The sequence below is a fragment of the Staurois parvus genome, unplaced genomic scaffold (genome assembly GCF_062004578.1).
Source record: "Staurois parvus isolate SC_StPar_1 unplaced genomic scaffold, SC_StPar_1.0 ptg000553l, whole genome shotgun sequence".
NCBI lineage: Eukaryota > Metazoa > Chordata > Amphibia > Anura > Ranidae > Staurois > Staurois parvus.
Genome location: NW_028318349.1, coordinates 733949 through 753395, shown reverse-complemented (window position 1 = coordinate 753395; position 19447 = coordinate 733949). Strand labels below are relative to the sequence as shown.

The 19447-nt window shown below is 42.1% G+C and overlaps 1 protein-coding gene across 5 annotated transcripts in view; it reads left to right on the top strand.

Moving 5' to 3' along the window:
* The window catches only part of HECTD1 (HECT domain E3 ubiquitin protein ligase 1), a 137773-nt gene that overhangs the window by 32991 nt on the left and 85335 nt on the right, over positions 1 to 19447 (top strand). For all 5 annotated transcript variants that reach the window (XM_089691187.1, XM_089691188.1, XM_089691185.1 and 2 more), the window contains exon 2: positions 104 to 337. In XM_089691187.1, coding sequence (XP_089547313.1) covers positions 198 to 337 — 140 coding nt within the window. In that variant the 5' untranslated portion in view covers positions 104 to 197. The remainder of the gene's footprint in view (positions 1 to 103; positions 338 to 19447) is intronic.

Here is a 19447-nt window from a genome sequence, read left to right as displayed (position 1 = left end):
CTCGCACTTCACAGGCGCCTATGTTCCTTTGGCCAGGCTGGGATTAACCTGCTTTATCTGCAACATTAATAACCGAAGGCCTCTCTGCTGATTCCTCTTACAGGTGCGGGCCCCAGCAGACGAATCAAGCTTCTGGATAGAAAGAACCAAATAGAAGATACGGCCATTGTGGAAGCCGCACCACAGCCAGAGCCACCATGGCTGATGTCGATCCAGATACCTTGCTGGAATGGCTGCAGATGGGACAGGGGGACGAGAGGGACATGCAGCTCATTGCCCTGGAGCAACTATGCATGCTGCTACTTATGTCTGACAATGTGGACCGGTGCTTTGAAACGTGAGTATTTCAATTCATTTTTTTCTTACTGTGCCTATTACTCTGATTTTTTTTAATTTTTTTTTTTTAATTTGCATTGCCAAAAAAAACAACTTTTTATGAAAAAGAAAACTATTGTCACACTGTTGAATTTAAACCCAGAGATTCCCAGTACTGCTGTTCATTTTCAGCAAAACAGCTGTATTACAGATGATCAATTCCTGCCAATTACATGTTGTCTAAGACCGCTTTTGTACTCCTTGCAATTTCTTGCTCTGAAGCAGCTCCTGCCTAAAAACCTATTGCTGTCACAATTTTAAAAGGTTTCCTTACATTAAAGTGTTCACCTTTACAGAAAATGTGTGCAGGCAGGCTCATTGATGTCAATTGGGATGTAGCAGCTGTAGGGACAAAGACGCTGCTTCCAGTCTGTCATTCAAGTGGGTGCGGGTGCACGGCCCTGAATGCTGTCAGCGTGAGTTCGGTGACGTGCACCCACACATCGGGGGCAAAAGGACATGGGTATCAGTGCAGAGGGGATTACACCAGGACGGGAGTGCTTAGAGGGGAAATCTATCGTCTGAGTCCAATCCTCCTGTAGCTCCCCTGCAGCATCTGAAGCTGGCAGGAAGGATAGGAGGAGAAGGCTGCAGCATTGCAGGGGAGCCACAGGAGGATGGGGGTAAAATTGGAGGATGGGGATGTTAGAGTGGGGGTGGGGAATAAGAGCAGCAGGGGGACACTTAGAGAGGAGTCAAGCAGTTGACAAAGCAGCGGGGAAAGCAGAGCAGTAGTGGCTGCTGCAGGGTAGGGGATTTGAGGGATGTTGACAGCTGGAAGTGGCTCTGTAGGTCAATTACAGTGGGGATCGAAAGTTTGGGCACCCCAGCTAAAAATTTGTATTAATGTGCATAAAGAAGCCAAGGAAAGATGGAAAAATCTCCAAAAGGCATCAAATTACAGATTAGACATTCTTATAATATGTCAACAAAAGTTAGATTTTATTTCCATCATTTACACTTTCAAAATAACAGAAAACAAAAAAATGGCATCTGCAAAAGTTTGGGCACCCTGCAGAGTTAATATCTTGTACTGCCCCCTTTGGCAAGTATCACAGTTTGTAAACGCTTTTTGTAGCCAGCCAAGAGTCTTTCAATTCTTGTTTGAGGTATCTTTGCCCATTCTTCCTTACAAAAGTCTTCCAGTTCTTTGAGATTTCTGGGCTGTCTGTCACGCACTGCTCTTTTAAGGTCTAGCCATAGATTTTCAATTATGTTGAGGTCAGGAGATTGTGAAGGCCATGGCAAAACCTTCAGTTTACACCTCTTGATGTAATCCCCCGTGGATTTCGCGGTGTGTTTAGGATCATTATCCAGTTGTAGAAGCCATCCTCTCTTTAACTTCAGCTTTTTCACAGATGGCATCAAGTTACCATCCAAAATTTGCTGAAATTTTATTGAATCCATTTTTCCTTCTACTCTTAAGATGTTCCCTGTGCCACTGGCTGCAACACAACCCCAAAGCATGATTGATCCAACCCCATGCTTAACAGTTGGACAGAGGTTCTTTTCATTAAATTCTGTGCCCCTTCTTCTCCAAACGTACCTTTGCTCATTCCGGCCAAAAAGTTCAATTTTAACCTCATCGGTCCACAGAACTTGTTTCCAAAATGCATCAGGCTTGTCTATATGTTCATTTGCAAAGTTCAAACGATGATTTTTATGGTGAGGACGTAGAAGTGGTTTTCTTCTGATGACTCTTCCATGAAGACCATATTTGTACAAGTATCTCTTTATAGTGGAATAGTGTACCACAACTCCAGTGTCTGCCAGATCTTTCTGGAGGGATCGTGCAGTCAAACGTGGGTTTTGAATTGTTTTTCTCACAATCCTGCGAGCTGTTCTGTCTGATAGTTTTCTTGGTCTTCCAGATCTCGCTTTAACTTTCACTGTTCCTAATGACTGCCATTTCTTAATTACATTCCGAACAGAGGATATTGACATCTGAAAACGCTTTGCTATCTTCTTATAGCCTTCTCCAGCTTTGTGAGCGTCAACTATTTTCAGTTTCAGTTTTCTAGACAACTGCTTAGAAGAACCCATGGTGCTGATTGTTGGGGCAAGGTCAGATGAGTCTGGGCATTTAAAACCTTTGAGATTGACATCACCTGGTCTGCCCAGACGATAATTGAGAACAATCCATGACACTGGCATGTCTCAGCTTTGCAAAGGGTGCAGTGAATGCTATAAATTCTGCAGGGTGCCCAAACTTTTGCAGACGCCATTTTTTTGTTTTCTGTTATTTTGAAAGTGCAAATGATGGAAATAAAATCTAACGTTTGCTGACATATTATAAGAATGTCTAATCTGTAATTTGATGCCTTTTGGAGATTTTTCCATCTTTCCTTGGCTTCTTTATGCACATTAATACACATTTTTAGCTGGGGTGCCCAAACTTTCGATCCCCACTGTACACCATACGGACATGGCAACGTAAGGGTTAAATAGTGATTTACGTATTCCCTTTTGTAAAATACATGACATGGCTATTAGTATAGTTAAAGAAGAACTCCGGAATGGGCAAAAAAAAGTTCATGAATTTTCAGGAAGTCATCTGTGTAATTCAAAAGATAACAGCATCAGCTCTGCCAAGGAGGAGGTACAACAGCAGGGATTACATCATATCCTTTCCTCGCTCTCTCTGCTGTAAAAGGAAACTACACTTCCTATCAACCACTGGCGATTGGACAGATCCAGTAGACCTGTTAATGTTGAATGTGTACGGGCAGCACTACCTTACTAATCAGTAACTTAACAATAATGGTGCAACCCTCTAATGCGTGGTAATCTCAATAAACTTCAATATTGCCACTATACCAGTCACGGATATGTAACTTCACATATAATACACATCAAACTGAAAATAGGTTACTTAAACATTAAAAATGTAAACTTAGCAGGGATGGTGGAAACCCCTCTTATAGATATTTGCAATATAAATAACCTTTAACTGCAAAAATTAAAGTGATTTGTGATTTCACATGTAAAACATATCAAAATGAGAAGAAGACATTTAAAATTTTGAAAACTGTTGGAAATGTCTCCTACAGATATTTGCAATACAAATTAACTTCAAGTGCAATAATTCACATTATAATAGTAACTAAAACATACTAAATTCAGTGTTATAAAAAACATCCTAAGTGCAATTACAATCACTATCCCCCTACCCACTAGTGTCCCCAGCACAATCACCATCCCCCCTCCAGTGTCCCCCAGCACAATCACCATCTCCCCCTCCCCCCAAGTGTCTCAGGACAGGCAGTGAGACTAACAGCGGGAGTTTGTGATGCAGCCCTTTATGCAGCTCCACTCCTTTCCAAACTGTCCGTCTCGGCCGTTGTGCTCTGGCGGTTCCTTTTGTCTCAAATGTTGGTCGGCAGACCAGACCTCCAAGAAGGCTCTGACAGTCTCCCCTTTCTGGGTGACAGTCTTTTTGGCGCTACCCTGGATGACATCATCAAGAACTTTACTGGGGGCAAGAGTACCTTCCTCCCTCAGGGCAAGAAGGGGATGGAACCTTGTCGGGAGTCAGGGCCAGCGTTTACGGCACTAAAGCGCATTTTTGTCCCTCTTCCTCCACAGCCAAGGGCTCCTGGCCCTTTAAGGGCCCCACAGGTGGCACCAAGCGTCCCTAGCCGCAGATGCCCTCCGAGCCTGTGGATAAGTCTCCCTCAGCATGAAGGTCTGCCCCTACCCGCTTCCACAGGGGGGCGACTTCACAGGTTTTCGGGCCTGTGGACCTCCCTCATTCATGACAAGTGGGTTCATGAGAGCATTCTATCAGGATACAAGATAGAGTTCATTCCCTTCTGCTGTACAGATTTGTTCCTTCTAATCCGGGGCTTTTGCCAGGGCACCTGCAAGCCCTGTATGGAGCTGTGCAGGGACTGCTGCTCCGTGGAGTGATCATCCCAGTACCCGATTCAGAGCGTTTTCTAAATTTTTACTCCAGTCTGTTCACAGTTCCCAAGATGGACGGGGTTCACAGAATCCTGGACCTCCAAGGCCCTGAATGTCTTAGTGCGGGTTCACTAATTCAAGATGGAATCCATTTGCTCTGTGTTGGCCTCCATTCTCCAGGGAGATTTCCTGGCCTCCTTGAACATCAAGCATGCTTACCTGCACATCTCCATTTGTGAGGGGCATCAGCGCTTCCTATGTTTTGCCATCGGGGGCGCACATTATCTGGTCTTCCGTGGTACACCAATGTGGTGTGATTGGTGGTGGATACTCCCTGGAGGCTGCCTCTTTGGAAAGAGCTTCTGTCTCAGGGGCTGGTCTTCCGCCCTGCTTTACCGTCCCTGGCTTTGACAGCATGTCTGAGAGCCAGGTTCTTAAGGACAGGGGGTTGTCTGGTTCGGTGATTCCGATTATGTTGAAGGTCCGTAAGTCTACCTCCCAGAAGATTTATCATAGCACCTGGAGAGCCTATATTGGTTGGTGTGAAGCCTTGGGGTTCTATCCTTATTCCTTTGTTGTGGCTCGGGTGTTGGCCTTCCTCTAATGGGTGTGCTTCAGAGGCTTGTGTTGAGTATGATCAAGGGTCAAGTCTCTGCTCTGTCTGTTTTCTTTCAGCAGCCCTTAGCTACGCATTCTTTGGTTTGTACTTTTATTCAGGGGGTTCGTCATGTGGTCCCACCTGTGCGCTTCCCTTCATCACTGTGGGATTTGAATTTGGTGCCACGCGCTCTTCAGAAGCCTCTATTTGAGGCCATTCAGGACATCCCCTTGCTTACGCTTTCTCAAAAAGTTGCCTGCCTTGTCGCTATCACTTCTGCTTGGAGGGTGTCGGAGTTGGCGGCTTTGTCCTGTAAGCCGCCTTATATGGTTTTTCACAAGGACAAAGTAGTGCTTTGGCCTACCCCTTCCTTTGTACCAAATGTGGTGTCGGATTTTCATTTCACATAGGATATTGTTCTTCCCTCACTATGTCCTCCGATGAATGCACCGTAAAGAGGTGGCCCTACATTCCCTGTATGTGATCTGCAAGATTTGCGTGTACTTTTCTATAAAGGCTGCCTTTTTGGAGGTCAGACTCTCTCTTAGTCCAAAGAAGGGCCTGGAGAAATCTTCTGCCACTATTTCTCGCTGGATTTGGCAGACGATTGTTCAAGTGAATGCTGTTAAGGGGCAGGAACCTCCCTTCATGGTTAGAGCGCACTCTGCTAGGGTGGTAAGCGCCTCCTGGGCGTTACAACATCGGGCATCTGTTTCTCAACTTTGCAAGACAGTGACCTGGTCGTCTGTGCACACGTTTACGAAGTTCTATGAAGTTGATGCATTTGCATCCTCTGATGCTGGTTTTGGCCGCCAAGTGTTGCAGACAGCTGTTTAGGGCTCCTGGGACCCACCTTTGGGGTCTTTCGGAGTGTTGACTTGTTGCCCTGGGGGTTTTTTCTTTCTCCATAGTATGGCTGCCCATCATTCTGCCACTACCTGGGGACTTCCCTGCTTCATCATTGTTAAAGAGGTAGGTGCTGTGTCTGTCAATGAACGTAAAAGAAAACTGGATTTTTTTGTACTCACTGTAAAATCCCTTTTTCTGAGCTCATTGATGGACACAGCACCCATCCCTTTAGGCAAATCTCTCCTTTTGACACTGCTTATGACGGACTGGACCTATAACAGAAAGGGGGTTTTATACCCAGAGAAGACTTCCCATAGGAGGAGCCATGTTTTTTTTTCTGCCTAGTGTCCTGATCCTGTTGGTGGGGCTATAAAACCCTGCTTCTTTATTGTTAAAGAGGAAGTCGCTGTGTCTGTCAGTGATCTCAGAGAACGGGATTTTACGGTGAGTACAAAAAAAATCCAGTTTTTGCCCTTGTTCTGCTTTAATATTTTTATTTGGTTGAATATTAGATTAGATTTTTACTTTATATGTATATTATGGATTTTATGACTGTGCACCCATTGGAATGATTTCTTCTCACTTCTTGTCCAGGTACATGACAAAAAATGATAGAAACTTTTCCTATTGTTGGGGGAAATTCTACTTTAAACAGTTGTCATATTGTATGTCTTGTCCTTGTGAACTCATCAAATTTTCTAATTTCTTCTTAATTTACATCCAATCCAGTGGCAAATGTTTTGATCAGTGGATCAAATGCTTTCAACCCAGATTTGGCCATCCACAGTGATGGCCAGGTCTTACCAACCTGGATAGTCAGTGTTCAAGACGTGACCACTGGATCATATGTCAACACTCCTATATGTGTGCTGTTGTTACTGTATGTCAGCATCTTCCATTCTGGTCATTTAATATCTGAGCAGATCCTTAATGGCCTCTATAATGGGGAACAGACAATATAAAGGCCACTTAGAAGCCTGTGTGGAACATCAGCAGCTTCATAACTCATGTTTGTATGGCATCACAGGGCAGGTACACTTTTTTTTACAAGAACATTTAAGCCCCGTACAAACAGGGGCCAAGTATCTTCCAAAATCTGCTGGAGCAATAGATACCGGCCTACATTCGGCTCCTGTGTACCAGTCTTTGTTTCACAGAAGCCGATCTCTCGGCCGGCATCTGTTGAACAAGCTTGCTGGAAAACCAGAATCCGATCGGCACCCAATCAGCACTGTCAGCCAGTGACTGGAAGAAGTGACTGGTGTGCTCTGACAGGTGGGCTGCCCACCTGTCAGAACACAATAGCTGAGCGGGGAAATTGGTGTCATATGGCATCGATCGTACAGCAAGCTCCTCAGAGTTTGTTTTTTTCCGTTCAGCCCAGTGGGCTTGGCATGTTACTAGGCTTTACAAACACACAAGATACACTTTTTGTACAAGCACAGTGACCTAAAGTGGTTGTAAACCCTCACATATACCAAGTGAATTGACTGACCTCAGGTGATACACAGAAATGAAACTCCTCCTACATTAACTGTACCTGTCTATCTATAGCTGCCTTTCCCCTACATCTATTCAAAGTGCATTTGCTCTCTGAAAAGCAGGGGGGCAGAGAGCTGAAGTTACATCAGTGAGAACGGTTCTTAGAGCTTTTTGATGGGAATGGACACCCCCTCCCCTTATTGATGGGAATGGACACCCCTTCACACAGGAACAGAGTTGAAGCTGTCAATCAGTTGGAGGTCTCTTTTCCTCTTTTGTGTCAGGAAAACTTGCCAGAAGTGACTCATGCTTATAGCAGAGGATCTGTGGGTCGGGACCCCTTCCTCCCCTAAAGTTTGCAGAGTATTCAGACATGAGTTTTGTGTGAGGAGTATGGGTATCGGAAAAACATCATACATATTTACTGGTCTGCCTGTACATAATTATAGACAGTTAATGTACATTCTGTACTAAAGAGATAAAGTAACATGTTTCTTTTAGAGTGAAGCAGTCCATACATTGGTCCTTTTTGTTTTGTTCAACTTTTGGGTTGAACAAAAACAATGACATGTGTCCCTCATCCACATACTCGATGTGGATGAGGAAATCCTTCCCACTGTGTTGTATTCTGACAGCTGGGAGAATACACTGATCAATCCTGACTGATTGGTTGAAGGAAATAAGTATTTGATCCCCTGCTGATTTTAAATGTTTGCCCACTCACAAAGAAATGATCAGTCTAAAAATGGAATGGTAGGTGTATTGTAACACTGAGAGACAGAATAGCAACAAAGAATTCTAAAGAAATGCATGTCTAACAAATTATGCACTGATTTGCATGTTCATGAGGGAAATAAGTATTTGATCCCCTTCCAAAAACATGACTTAGTATTTGGTGGCAAATCCCTTGGTGACAATCACAGAGGTCAGACGTTTCCTGTAGTTGGCCACCAGGTTTGCACACATCTCAGGAGGGATTTTGGCCCACTCCTCTTGGCAGATCCTCTGCAAGTCATTAAGGTTTGGTGGCTGACATTTGGCAACTCAAACATTCAGCTCCCCCCACAGATTTTCTATCGGATTAAGGTCTGGAGACTGGCTAGGTCACTCCAGGACCTTTAATTTGCTTCTTCTTGAGCCACTCCTTTGTTGCCTTGGCCGTGTCATGCTGGAACACGTGTCAATGCCCTGGCTGAGGGACAAAAATTCTGTAAATGAGGAATTCTTTCCGAAGTAGAAGTGGTAATAGTTTATTTTTATCAAGCAACAAAAGGGACAGTAAATAAACAAATTCAAATCAATATTTCTTGTGGTCAGCATTCAGAAAGATGAGAGACATGAGACCGAACAATGCAGAAGAGCTGAAGGCCGCTATTGAAGCATCCTGGTCTTCCATAACTCATCAGCAGTGCCACACGCTGATAGCTTCCGTGCCACACCTCATTGAGGCAGTAATTGCTGCAAAAGGGGCCCAAACCAAGTACTGAGTACATATGTATGCTTATACTTTTCAGAGGTCCGATATTGTTCTATGTACAATCCTTGTTTTATTGATTGCATGTAATATTCTAATTTTCTGAGATTGTGGATTTGGGGTTTTCATGAGCTGTAAGCCATAATCATCACAATTATGACAAATCACGGCTTGAACTATCTTGCTTGTAATTAGTCTATCTCATATATTAGTCTCACCTTTTAATTGCATTACTAAAATAAATGAACTTTTGCACGATATTCTAATTTTTTGAGTTTCACCTGTGTGTGTGTATATGTATGTATATATGTGTGTGTGTGTGTATATGTATGTATATGTGTGTGTGTGTATGTGTATGTGTATATGTGTGTATATATATATATATATATATATATATATATATATTCATACTCACTCATTCTCACTCTCTCTCACCAGCCACTTTATTAGGTACATCTTGCTAGTACAGGGTTGGACCCCCTTTTGCCTTCAGAGCCGCCTTATTTTAGTTACTGTTGTTTTTCTATCATATCAAACCAGTCTGCCCATTCTCCTCTGACATCAACAAGGCATTTTCGTCCACACAACTCCCGCTCACTGGATATTTTCTCTTTTTCGGACCATTCTCTGTAAACCATAGAGATGGTTGTGTGTGAAAATCCCAGTAGATCAGCAGTTTTTGAAATACTCAGACCAGTCTGTTTGGCACCAGCAACCATGTCACATTCAAGTCCCTTAAATCCCCTTTCTTCCCCATTCTTATTCTCAGTTTGAACTTCAGCAAGTCATCTTCACCACGTCTAGATGCCTAAATGCAGTTTCTGCTATGTGATTAGTTGATTAGTAATTTGTGTTACCGAGCAATTGAACAGGTGTACCTAATAAAGCGGCCAGTGAGTGTGTGTGTAAATAAATGGGATGTTCCGCTTTAAGGCTTTGTCCCCTGCTCCTCATTAAGGATTGGCACCTTTGGGGAGCAGGGTGGGAGGGAGTTCCCAAATTTATTATATTACTATTATTATTTTACAGGATTTATATAGCACCAACAGTTTGCTCAGTGCTTTAAAATATAACGGGAGACAATACAGCAACAGTACAGTTCAATACAAGAGCTTACAATCTAAGAGGGAGGGGCTAGTGGTACAAAAGGTAGTAACTGTAGGGGATAAACTGGGTGGAGGAGTAGAAGACTCCATTATTAGCTGAGGGCAGGATAGGCTTCCCTGAAGAGAGAGGTTCTCAGAGATTGCCTAAAAGTGAGCAGAGTAGGCGATAGTCTGATAAATTGGGGTAGAGAATTCCAGAGGATGGGGGAAGCTCTGGAGAAGTCCTGGAGATGAGCATGGGAGGAGGAGACAAGGGAGCTAGAGAGCAGGAGGTCATGCGAGGAGTGGAGAGGATGGTTTGGGTGATATTTAGAGACAAGTTCGGTGATGTAATTTGGAGCAGAGTTATAAATGGCTTTATATGTTATTGGTAATGTTTTGAATTTTATCCGTTGGGCAATGGGAAGCCAGTGGAGGGATTGGCAGAGCGTGATGGCAGATACAGAACGGTTAGTAAGGTGGATGAGTCTGGCAGCAGCATTCATGATAGACTGAAGAGGGGATAGCCTGCGATGAGGTTGGCCAATAAGGAGGGAGTTACAATAGTCAAGGCGAGATATAACAAGGGAGTGAATAAGTTGCTTAGTACTTTCCGAGGTTAAGAACGGGCGTATCTTGGAGATGTTGTGGAGGTGAAGTCTACAAGATTTGGACAGTGATTGGATTTGGGGGTGAAAGGACAGATGGGACTCTAGGATTACACCTAGCACCCTGGCATGAGGGGAGGAACTGATGGTTGTCTTATTGATCTTGATGGAGAAGTCAGGGGAGGGGGCATGGGCTGGGGGGAATACTAAGAGCTCTGTTTTGGAAAGTTTGAGTTTGAGGAAGTGGAGTGACATCCATGCCGATATGTCACTTAGGTTAGTAATGCGAGAGGAGACTGAAGGTGTGAGGTGAGGAGTAGAAAGATAGATTTGTGCGTCATCAGTATAGAGATGGTACTTAAAGCCATGGGAGTTTATCAAGTGACCAAGGGAGGAGGTGTAGATGGAGAAGAGAAGGGGTCCAAGGACAGAACCTTGAGGGACCCCTACAGAAAGAGGGAGTGGAGAGGAGGAGCCAGAATTATAGGTAATGCTGAAGGAGCGCTGTGATAGGTAGGAGGAGAACCAGGAGAGAGTAGAGTCTCGGAGGCCAAGAGAGTGGAGTTTTTTGAGGAGGAGGGGATGGTCAACAGTATCAAGCCGCACAGAAGTCAAGTAGTAAGAGTACAGAGTAGTAAAATTGACAGGTACCCGCTCCCACTTCCGCTGCAATCACCTAGGTGATTGGAAGCGGAAGTTCTTTATTTAATTTTGACTGGACCACCGCTTTAAAGTGTTACTAAACCCACAACAGTAAAATCAGTGTGTATATTCAGTAAAGCATGCTTGTTATACTCACTGTGGAACCTAAAGTGTTAATCCTCTGCATTGTGTAAAAACGCTGCTTGATCCTGACTTCTCTGATCCTCCCGTTCTTCCAGTGTCCTCCCTGTGTAGATTACTTTCATTGGTCCAGCTTGGACCAAAAGTATGCATATTCTATACCTGTGGCATTGCTGGGGAAGCAGAGAATCACTGTAATAGTCTTCTCTTTTGATGCAAAGCTTTCTCTGGTTGGAGTTGGAGGATGCATGGGGAGGATGCATGGGGTGTAAACGATTATAATATGGTGGAAAATGGACAATCAAAGAAATTGTCTGAAAACATTTTGTTACCTTTCAGGTATACCTTACTGGCAGCCGTCATCTATAAAAGATCATTTGCACACAAAGTACAAACCGTGTTTTTTGGCAGGCATACAATTGCCCTGAAATGACCTGTTTAGACTAGTTGTGGGAAGGGGGAAGCTTTGTACCTAGGTCTTATACTGTACATACACTTTTTGTGATATTTCTATATTGCTATATTCTTTCCATATTACTGAGTATGATGGTATAGAGACGTATTAACAGAGTTCTGTGCAGCCCTCTGTGAGAAAGTAGAATATAACTGTCTTGTTGTGATGTACTGCATAGTCTTGCTGCTCACTCACATACTCTGCATGCCTGCTGTGCATATTAAAAGCAGTGTCTGTGAAAGCAGACATATACATTTGTTGAATATTTTCCATTCATTAACTTTCAGAAGGGGAGATGCAAGGGAGGCTTGCTGTCTAGGCTTGATGAAAGAAAGCACTGGCCCATAGTTACAGTGGGGCAAAAAAGTATTTAGTCAGCCACCAATTGTGCAAGTTCTCCCACTTAAAAAGATAAAAGGCCTGTAATTGGCATCATAGGTAGACCTCAACTATGAGAGACAAAATGAGAAAATAAAATCTACACAATCACATTGGCTGATTTGGAAAGAATTTATTTGCAAATTATGGTGGAAAATAAGTATTTGGTCAATATCAAAAGTTCATCTCAATACTTTGTTATATATCCTTTGTTGGCAATGACAGAGGTCAAACGTTTCCTGTAAGTCTTCACAAGGTTGGCACACACTGTTGCTGGTATGTTGGCCCATTCCTCCACGCAGATCTCCTCTAGAGCAGTGATGTTTTGGGGCTGTCGCTGGGCAACATGGACTTTCAACTCAATCCAAAGGTTTTCTATGGGGTTGAGATCTGGAGACTGGCTAGGCCACTCCAGGACCTTGAAATGCTTCTTCTGAAGCCACTCCTTCGTTGCCCGGGCGGTATGTTTGGGATCATTGTCATGTTGGAAGACACAGCCACGTTTCATCTTCAATGCCCTTGCTGATGGAAGGAGGTTTGCACTCAAAATCTCACGATACATGGCCTCATTCATTCTGTCCTGTACATGGATCAGTCGTCCTGGTCCCTTTGCGGAGAAACAGCCCCAAAGCATGATGTTGCCACCCCCATGCTTCACAGTAGGTACGGTGTTCTTTGGATGCAACTCCGCATTCTCTCTCCTCCAAACACGACAAGTTGTGTTTCTACCAAACAGTTCTATTTTGGTTTCATCTGACCATATGACATTCTCCCAATCCTCTTCTGGATCATCCAAATGCTTTCTAGCAAACTTCAGACGGGCCCGGACATGTACTGGCTTAAGCAGGGGGACACGTCTGGCACTGCAGGATCTGAGTCCCTGGAGGGGTAGTGTGTTACTGATGGTAGCCTTTGTTACGTTGGTCCCAGCTCTCTGCAGGTCATTCACTAGGTCCCCCCATGTGGTCCTGGGATTTTTGCTCACCGTTCTTGTGATCATTTTGACCCCACGGGGTGAGATCTTGCGTGGAGCCTCAGATCGAGGGAGATTATCAGTGATCTTGTATGTCTTCCATTTTCTAATTATTGCTCCCACAGTTGATTAGTTCACACCAAGCTGCTTGCCTATTGCAGATTCAGTCTTCCCAGCCTGGTGCAGGTCTACAATTTTGTTTCTGGTGTCCTTCGACAGCTCTTTGGTCTTCACCATAGTGGAGTTTGGAGTGTGACTGTTTGAGGTTGTGGACAGGTGTCTTTTATACTGATAACAAGTTCAAACAAGTGCCATTGATACAGGTAATGAGTGCAGGACAGAGGAGCCTCTTAAAGAAGAAGGTACAGGTCTGTGAGAGCCAGAAATCATCCTTGTTTGTAGGTGACCAAATACTTATTTTCCACCATAACTTGCAAATAAATTCTTTCCAAATCAGCCAATGGGATTGTCTGGATTTGTTTTCTCATTTTGTCTCTCATAGTTGAGGTCTACCTATGATGCCAATTACAGGCCTCTCTCATCTTTTTAAGTGGGAGAATTTGCACAATTGGTGGCTGACTAAATACTTTTTTGCCCCACTGTATGTGAATTGTAGGACCAAGAAGTGAAGATATTAAACGGGTAGGCAGCCTTTCAGAGGCTAAGATTAACCTGAAATCAAAGATCCCTGAGCTTTTGGGTTAGCAAGGGGGGGGGGGGGAATTGGTGGGGATGGTGCCCTTAAAAAAATAAGTTTTATACATACATGTACTCTTACATTTTCTGTATGAGTGTGTGTATGTATATATGTGTATGTATATTTTTATATGTGTGTGTGTGTGTGTGTGTGTGTGTATGTGTATATATATATATATATATCAAGCCCACAATAAAAAGATGGCATGAAGAACACAGTGTGTCACAGTAGTGTCCCATGCCCTCCCTTTCCCCCGGAGAATCCTCTGCCCCCATGCCCACAGTAGTGTCCTTTGCCACCCTTCCTGAAAACACAAGGTTTGTAGAAATAAAAGCTGTTGCTTCTGATTTTGTTTGTCCTGTGATAGTTTTGCAAATATTTATCAAATCTATATTTTTAATAAAACAATACTTAAATCACTAATAGCGCACATAAATACAACATAACTTCCGAAATCCTTACTAAATCTAATATAGGCTAAAAACATTGAAGCTAGATTAATACCTACATGTTATGGTAATGCATAGTTGCAGTGATTGAAAAAAGAATGAAGAGAAAAAAAAGTTTAAATAAAAATGGTTCATGGGAAAAAAATAAAAAAATTTAAGGAAGGGGAGATAATTTTATCAGGACTGATGAGGGATAAACAAGGGTTAATAAAGGATTTAAATAATAACAAATTTAAATAAATAAAACTTTTCTTATTTGAAAGGTTGTTTTATCTGCCGTCATGTACAAATCAAAAGTAAATATTTTGACTTTCATATGAATGAACTAGTAAGTAATAATGTTACGTTGTATTTTTTCGGAATGCATCTGAGCAGAGGTAATTTGGAAGAAATACAAAGTAACATTACATTGACAGTCAAATTGCCTGCAAGAGTCTTGGGGTAGCTAAAGGAAGGAAAAAGGGGCTGGGGACTAAAGGAAGACGGCCTTGTAGATGTGATCGGCAGTCATTTGGCTACCAGATCACATCCGCAGAGCTTACAGATGTTTCAGCCAGTCAAAGCAGCTGGTTAAGTGAAGAAGAGCACAGAGGTGGTTGCACAGCACTGCAAAGTTGTTGTGAATAATGTTGTTTCATAAGGTCCGTAGGCATTTTTTCATTTAGCCCAATTTACCAATCATCCTATACTCTTCTCACCCCCTGAATAGTTTAGAGCAGTCCGCAGTGGTCAGCACAGACACGTGATCTCGCTGACCAATCAGAACCGCTCCGATACATTCTGGTGGCCTTAGGGAAAGAAAAGGATGAACTACACAGTTTTCAATCTCCAGGACTGCTGCATCTGGCTTTGTGGACAATGAAACATTAACACCCATCAAATTAAGTTCACGGGAACTGGGGTTATTGGGGAGAGTGTACGGTAGTCCATCTGTTTAATTTTTTTCTGTAAATCCATTTGGGTCACTTTGTGTTTATTGCATCTGGATTCCCCAGATTTATTTTTCCTATGTCTTATCATATCCAGTGAATTTTATATGATGTATATTGAGTATATACTTCAGAGGCAGTGACGAGAGAGATTGTTCATTAAATTCCTGCTATTGTCTCTTACTATCATTCAGCAATTCAATAGCAGTGAAACATTTCAGAAAGGGAAATACTAGACTGGCATTCCAGAGAGTGTAAAAAATAAATAAATGGCAAAACGTGTGTGTGTACGTGTGTGCGTGTGTGTCAATCACATACCCTCTGTTCTCATGAGAGTTAGGGGAGGAGAAACTGATCCTCCTAGTAAATGGCAGTGCAGGGGGGAGCGTGCCAGCTCAAGTTTGCACATTGGAAGAGAACACAGCACAGGTAGAGAACTGACCACGCTGTTCTCTCATGCCTAGTGTAGTCAAGTTTTTATTAGGAAAGCAGAGGGGCTGGCAGCATTACCAGGGATTTTGCACAGAAAGAAATACAAAGAAAAGTGGATAATTTTTCAAAGAAGTACATAGTTCAGCAAGCCTATGATTGGGTTGGGTTTACATATTCTTTAATTAGAAGGTGACTAATTGGCTTCAAGATTAATTTTCATACTAGAATAGAATGCAGTTACTCATTAGCTTATTCATAGCGAATAAGTGGGCTTGTGTACTTTACTGTGCATTTAAAATAAATGTAATTCGTCCTGGACTAGAGTTGTAAAGGACATTGACGATTTGATTTAGTTATGGAGCATGCAGTTATTGGCATGCCCCTTCCACTTTTAGTTCCATTGTCTGTTTTCATTGTTAAACTTTTTATTTTGTTTTTGTAAGTTCTCCAAATTGTTTTGTGTGGTGAAATATAAAATAACGTTTTGTGTAAGCAAGGGGTCATGACAAATTCAGGTCAGTTGGAACAGTTTTCCTTGGATCCATTGGTGAGCTTTAGGCCTGGATCCTTCCTCACCAGTCTGTCAAATTTTTCAACATGACATAACTACAGTCTTTATCCAGCAACATTGCCTTTATTTCTGATGTCAAGATCCAAAAGCTAGTAATTTGCATTGCACAGTATTTATAACACAATTGTGCAACTATCAGATAAATGATGTATCTGATTTCTACATTTTAGTGCTCTGTGAATAAGGTCAAAAGAAAACGTTTATTTGAAGACCAATTTTGTTTTTTTTTTTGTTTCAGATGGATAGAGAAGGATTAGAACAGCTGTCAGGTTTTAATTGCTGTGCGTGTTTGAGATTCACTCTGTTTGTCCTGGTGACTGATATAATAAAAAATTAAAATGAAAGAAAATTCCAAATGATCACCAGAACAAAATAAATTTTCTAATAGAGACACTAGTTCGAAGGGGTGGCGGTGATGTGATTGGGATGATTGTCCGATTTCTGTTTTCAGCTTTAAAGCGTATTTCCACTTTGCAGTCAAATTTGAGAAACCCCGCTATGTGTTTGTTGTTTGCTCCCATTCACACCATGTGTGTATAAAAAAAAAATCTATATATATATATAATGTGTACACACTGCCATACCCCTCAGTCACTTTATTAGGTACACTTGTTCAATTGCTTGGTAACACAAATTGCTACTAAGCCAATCACATGGCAGCAACTCAATACAATTAGGCATCTAGAAGTGATGAAGATGACTTGCTGAAGTTCAAACTGAGCATCAGAAAGGGGATTTAAGGGACTTTGAATGTGACGACGTTGGTGCCAAACAGGCTGGTCTGAGTATTTCAAAAACTGCTGATCTATTAGGATTTTTTACACAAAACTATTTCTAAGGTTAACAGAGAATGGTCCAAAAAAGTGAAAATATCAATATCCAGTGAGCTTCAGTTGTGTGGATGAAAATGCCTTGTTGATATCGGAGGCAACGGGAGAATGAGCAGGCTGGTTTGAGGTTATAGAAAGGCAACAGTAACTCAAATAACCACTTGTTACAACCAAGGTATGCAGAATATTATCTCTGAACACACAACACGTCGAAACTTGAAACAGATTGTTCCCTAACCATATAGCTGGTTATTTGTATTTACCACTGCATATAGATATTCAAGAATAAATTGACTGTTTTTTGTTTTTTTTTTAACTCTACATATTAGCTAAATTAGACACCAAACTTTTTGACGTTTTTATCAGATTAATCGATTAATTGAAACAATAGTTGGCCAACTAACTGATTATGAAAATAATTGTTAGTTGCAACCCTAGGAGTCATGCACACTACAGGTCGAAAAAAGCTGCTACTTTGAGCAATTGAGTTTTTCTTTTTTTTTTTTTTTTTTTGCCATGTTAGCCTTTGTGTTCATTCACACTATAGGCCTTTTTAGGAGTTTAGTGGTAATGTTGTTTACAGGCAGAAAAAAATAATCACTCAAAAGCATGTTAACACGCTCCCGCATTAATGCATTCTAATGGACACAATTCTGACCAATAGGATGCATTAATGCCAGCCAGAAATCAAAACACAAACAATAAGTATATATTTTTGGTTTGTGTAGAAGTTAGTGTCTACAAACTATTGGGTATATATAATGGGATTTACACAGCTTTTAAGCATCTCTGACTGCCTATCACATTTCTTGAGGTGTAAAAATGCCAAGACAGTACAAACACCCTCCAAATGACCCCCTTTTGAAAAGTAGACACCCCAAGGTATTTGAGAGACATGTTGTCTTTGGATGATCTTATTTCTTGCTACAAGGTTTTGGAAAATGGAAATTTTTTTTTGTTTTAACACACAGTTTTCACTGTACTGAGGTATTTCTCAGACACATCATGGGTATATGTAGCATTACGCCCAAAACATATTCTGCTACTTCTCCTGAGTATGGGGTACCTTTTTGGGATCCTAGCTATGTACGGGGCGGGTATTTGGTAAGAGGCATGGTGAGTGTTTTGCTGATCTAATTTGTTTGGTCACAAGGTTTATTGATGTGGATGAAGAAATTTCTTCCAGAAAAAAGTATGTGCAGAGCATAGGAGCTAGGGCCCCCTGACCACCCCACACTCCTAATGCTGGGTATCCATGTTTTTTTTTTTGTTTTTTTTTAAACTGTGGATGGAAAAATTTTCCCCTGCAGCACTGAAAGCACTAATGTATGTATTCTGAGAGCAACACCTTGCTGCTGTTAGAATACCCAGATCAGTGCTGTAGCTGATTTTTTTTTCACCTTTTTTTTTTTTGTAACATTACTTTTAATGTTACAATAACCTTTCCACACTTTATACACCCTTGTGCAGAATTATGTGGACCCCTTTACTGTGCTGTGCTTTACTCTAGACCAGTGGTGTCAAACTGATGGCCCTACAGCTGTTTGCGGAACTACAAGTCCCATCTTGGCTCTGCCTGTGGGAGCTATGCTTGTATCGGTCAGCCTTGCAATGCCTCATGGGACTTGTAGTTCCGCAACGCTAGAGGGCCGCCACTTTGACATCTGTGCTCTAGACAATAGTTCACTACGGTGTGGTAGCAATGGCAGTAATCCTTGATGCAGAGGCCAGGTAGATCAGCACAGGAGGGACAAAATAAATGGGTGTCACATCTTATTCCATGTTTACCACAGGTAGTCTTTGTGTTTCAGTAGGTTGGAGGACATCTGGAAAATGCCTCTCATGCAGCTGTCTAACTGAATCTGGATTTTTTTGGGCCACAGCACCTTCTGAATACAAAAGGACTGGGAGGACCACTTCCTGAAATTTTAGTAGCTTTCTAAGTAACAAACGAGTTGTATAGCCAATTGAGATAAATATATAGACGCTTTTTTGGACCCGTGTCTAGCTCTGCGGGAGGCTAAATACAGCTTAATTATTTGGTTGTTGAAGTCTACACCTCCCAAATTTAGATTATAGCTGTGGATGCAGAGATGTTTTTCAACGACAACAGATGCTGTGTAAATTTGGACGGTCGTGTCTGGGTGAATGGAAGACAGGATAAATACATCACGTTTGTCCTTCTGTTTTACTGCTAGTAGTAGTTTTTCATTCTGCAAACAGGCTTTTTCCCACTTTCTTAGTGGGGTGTTAACGAACCGTTGGGGAAACCCCTGCGAGGTGCCACTACTGTCAGTTTTTTAAAGGAATAAATGTCAAAAATGGCACGCTTGCATAACAGTTTTCCACGTACAAATGGTATCCCATGCGGAACAAGGGTAACTACAAGTCCCACCTTATCTTACCAATGCTCCCCATGTAGTCTAGTCATCTGGGGGGGTCGAATTGACTGTCTTTTCCCTCATAAACTCTAAAGCACCATGTATAACCTGTGGCCCTCTTACAGAACTTCTATATTCTGTCCCCATAGCTGGCACTCTTGCTGTGGAAATATTGCTTGTTTTACAAGAGATCTAT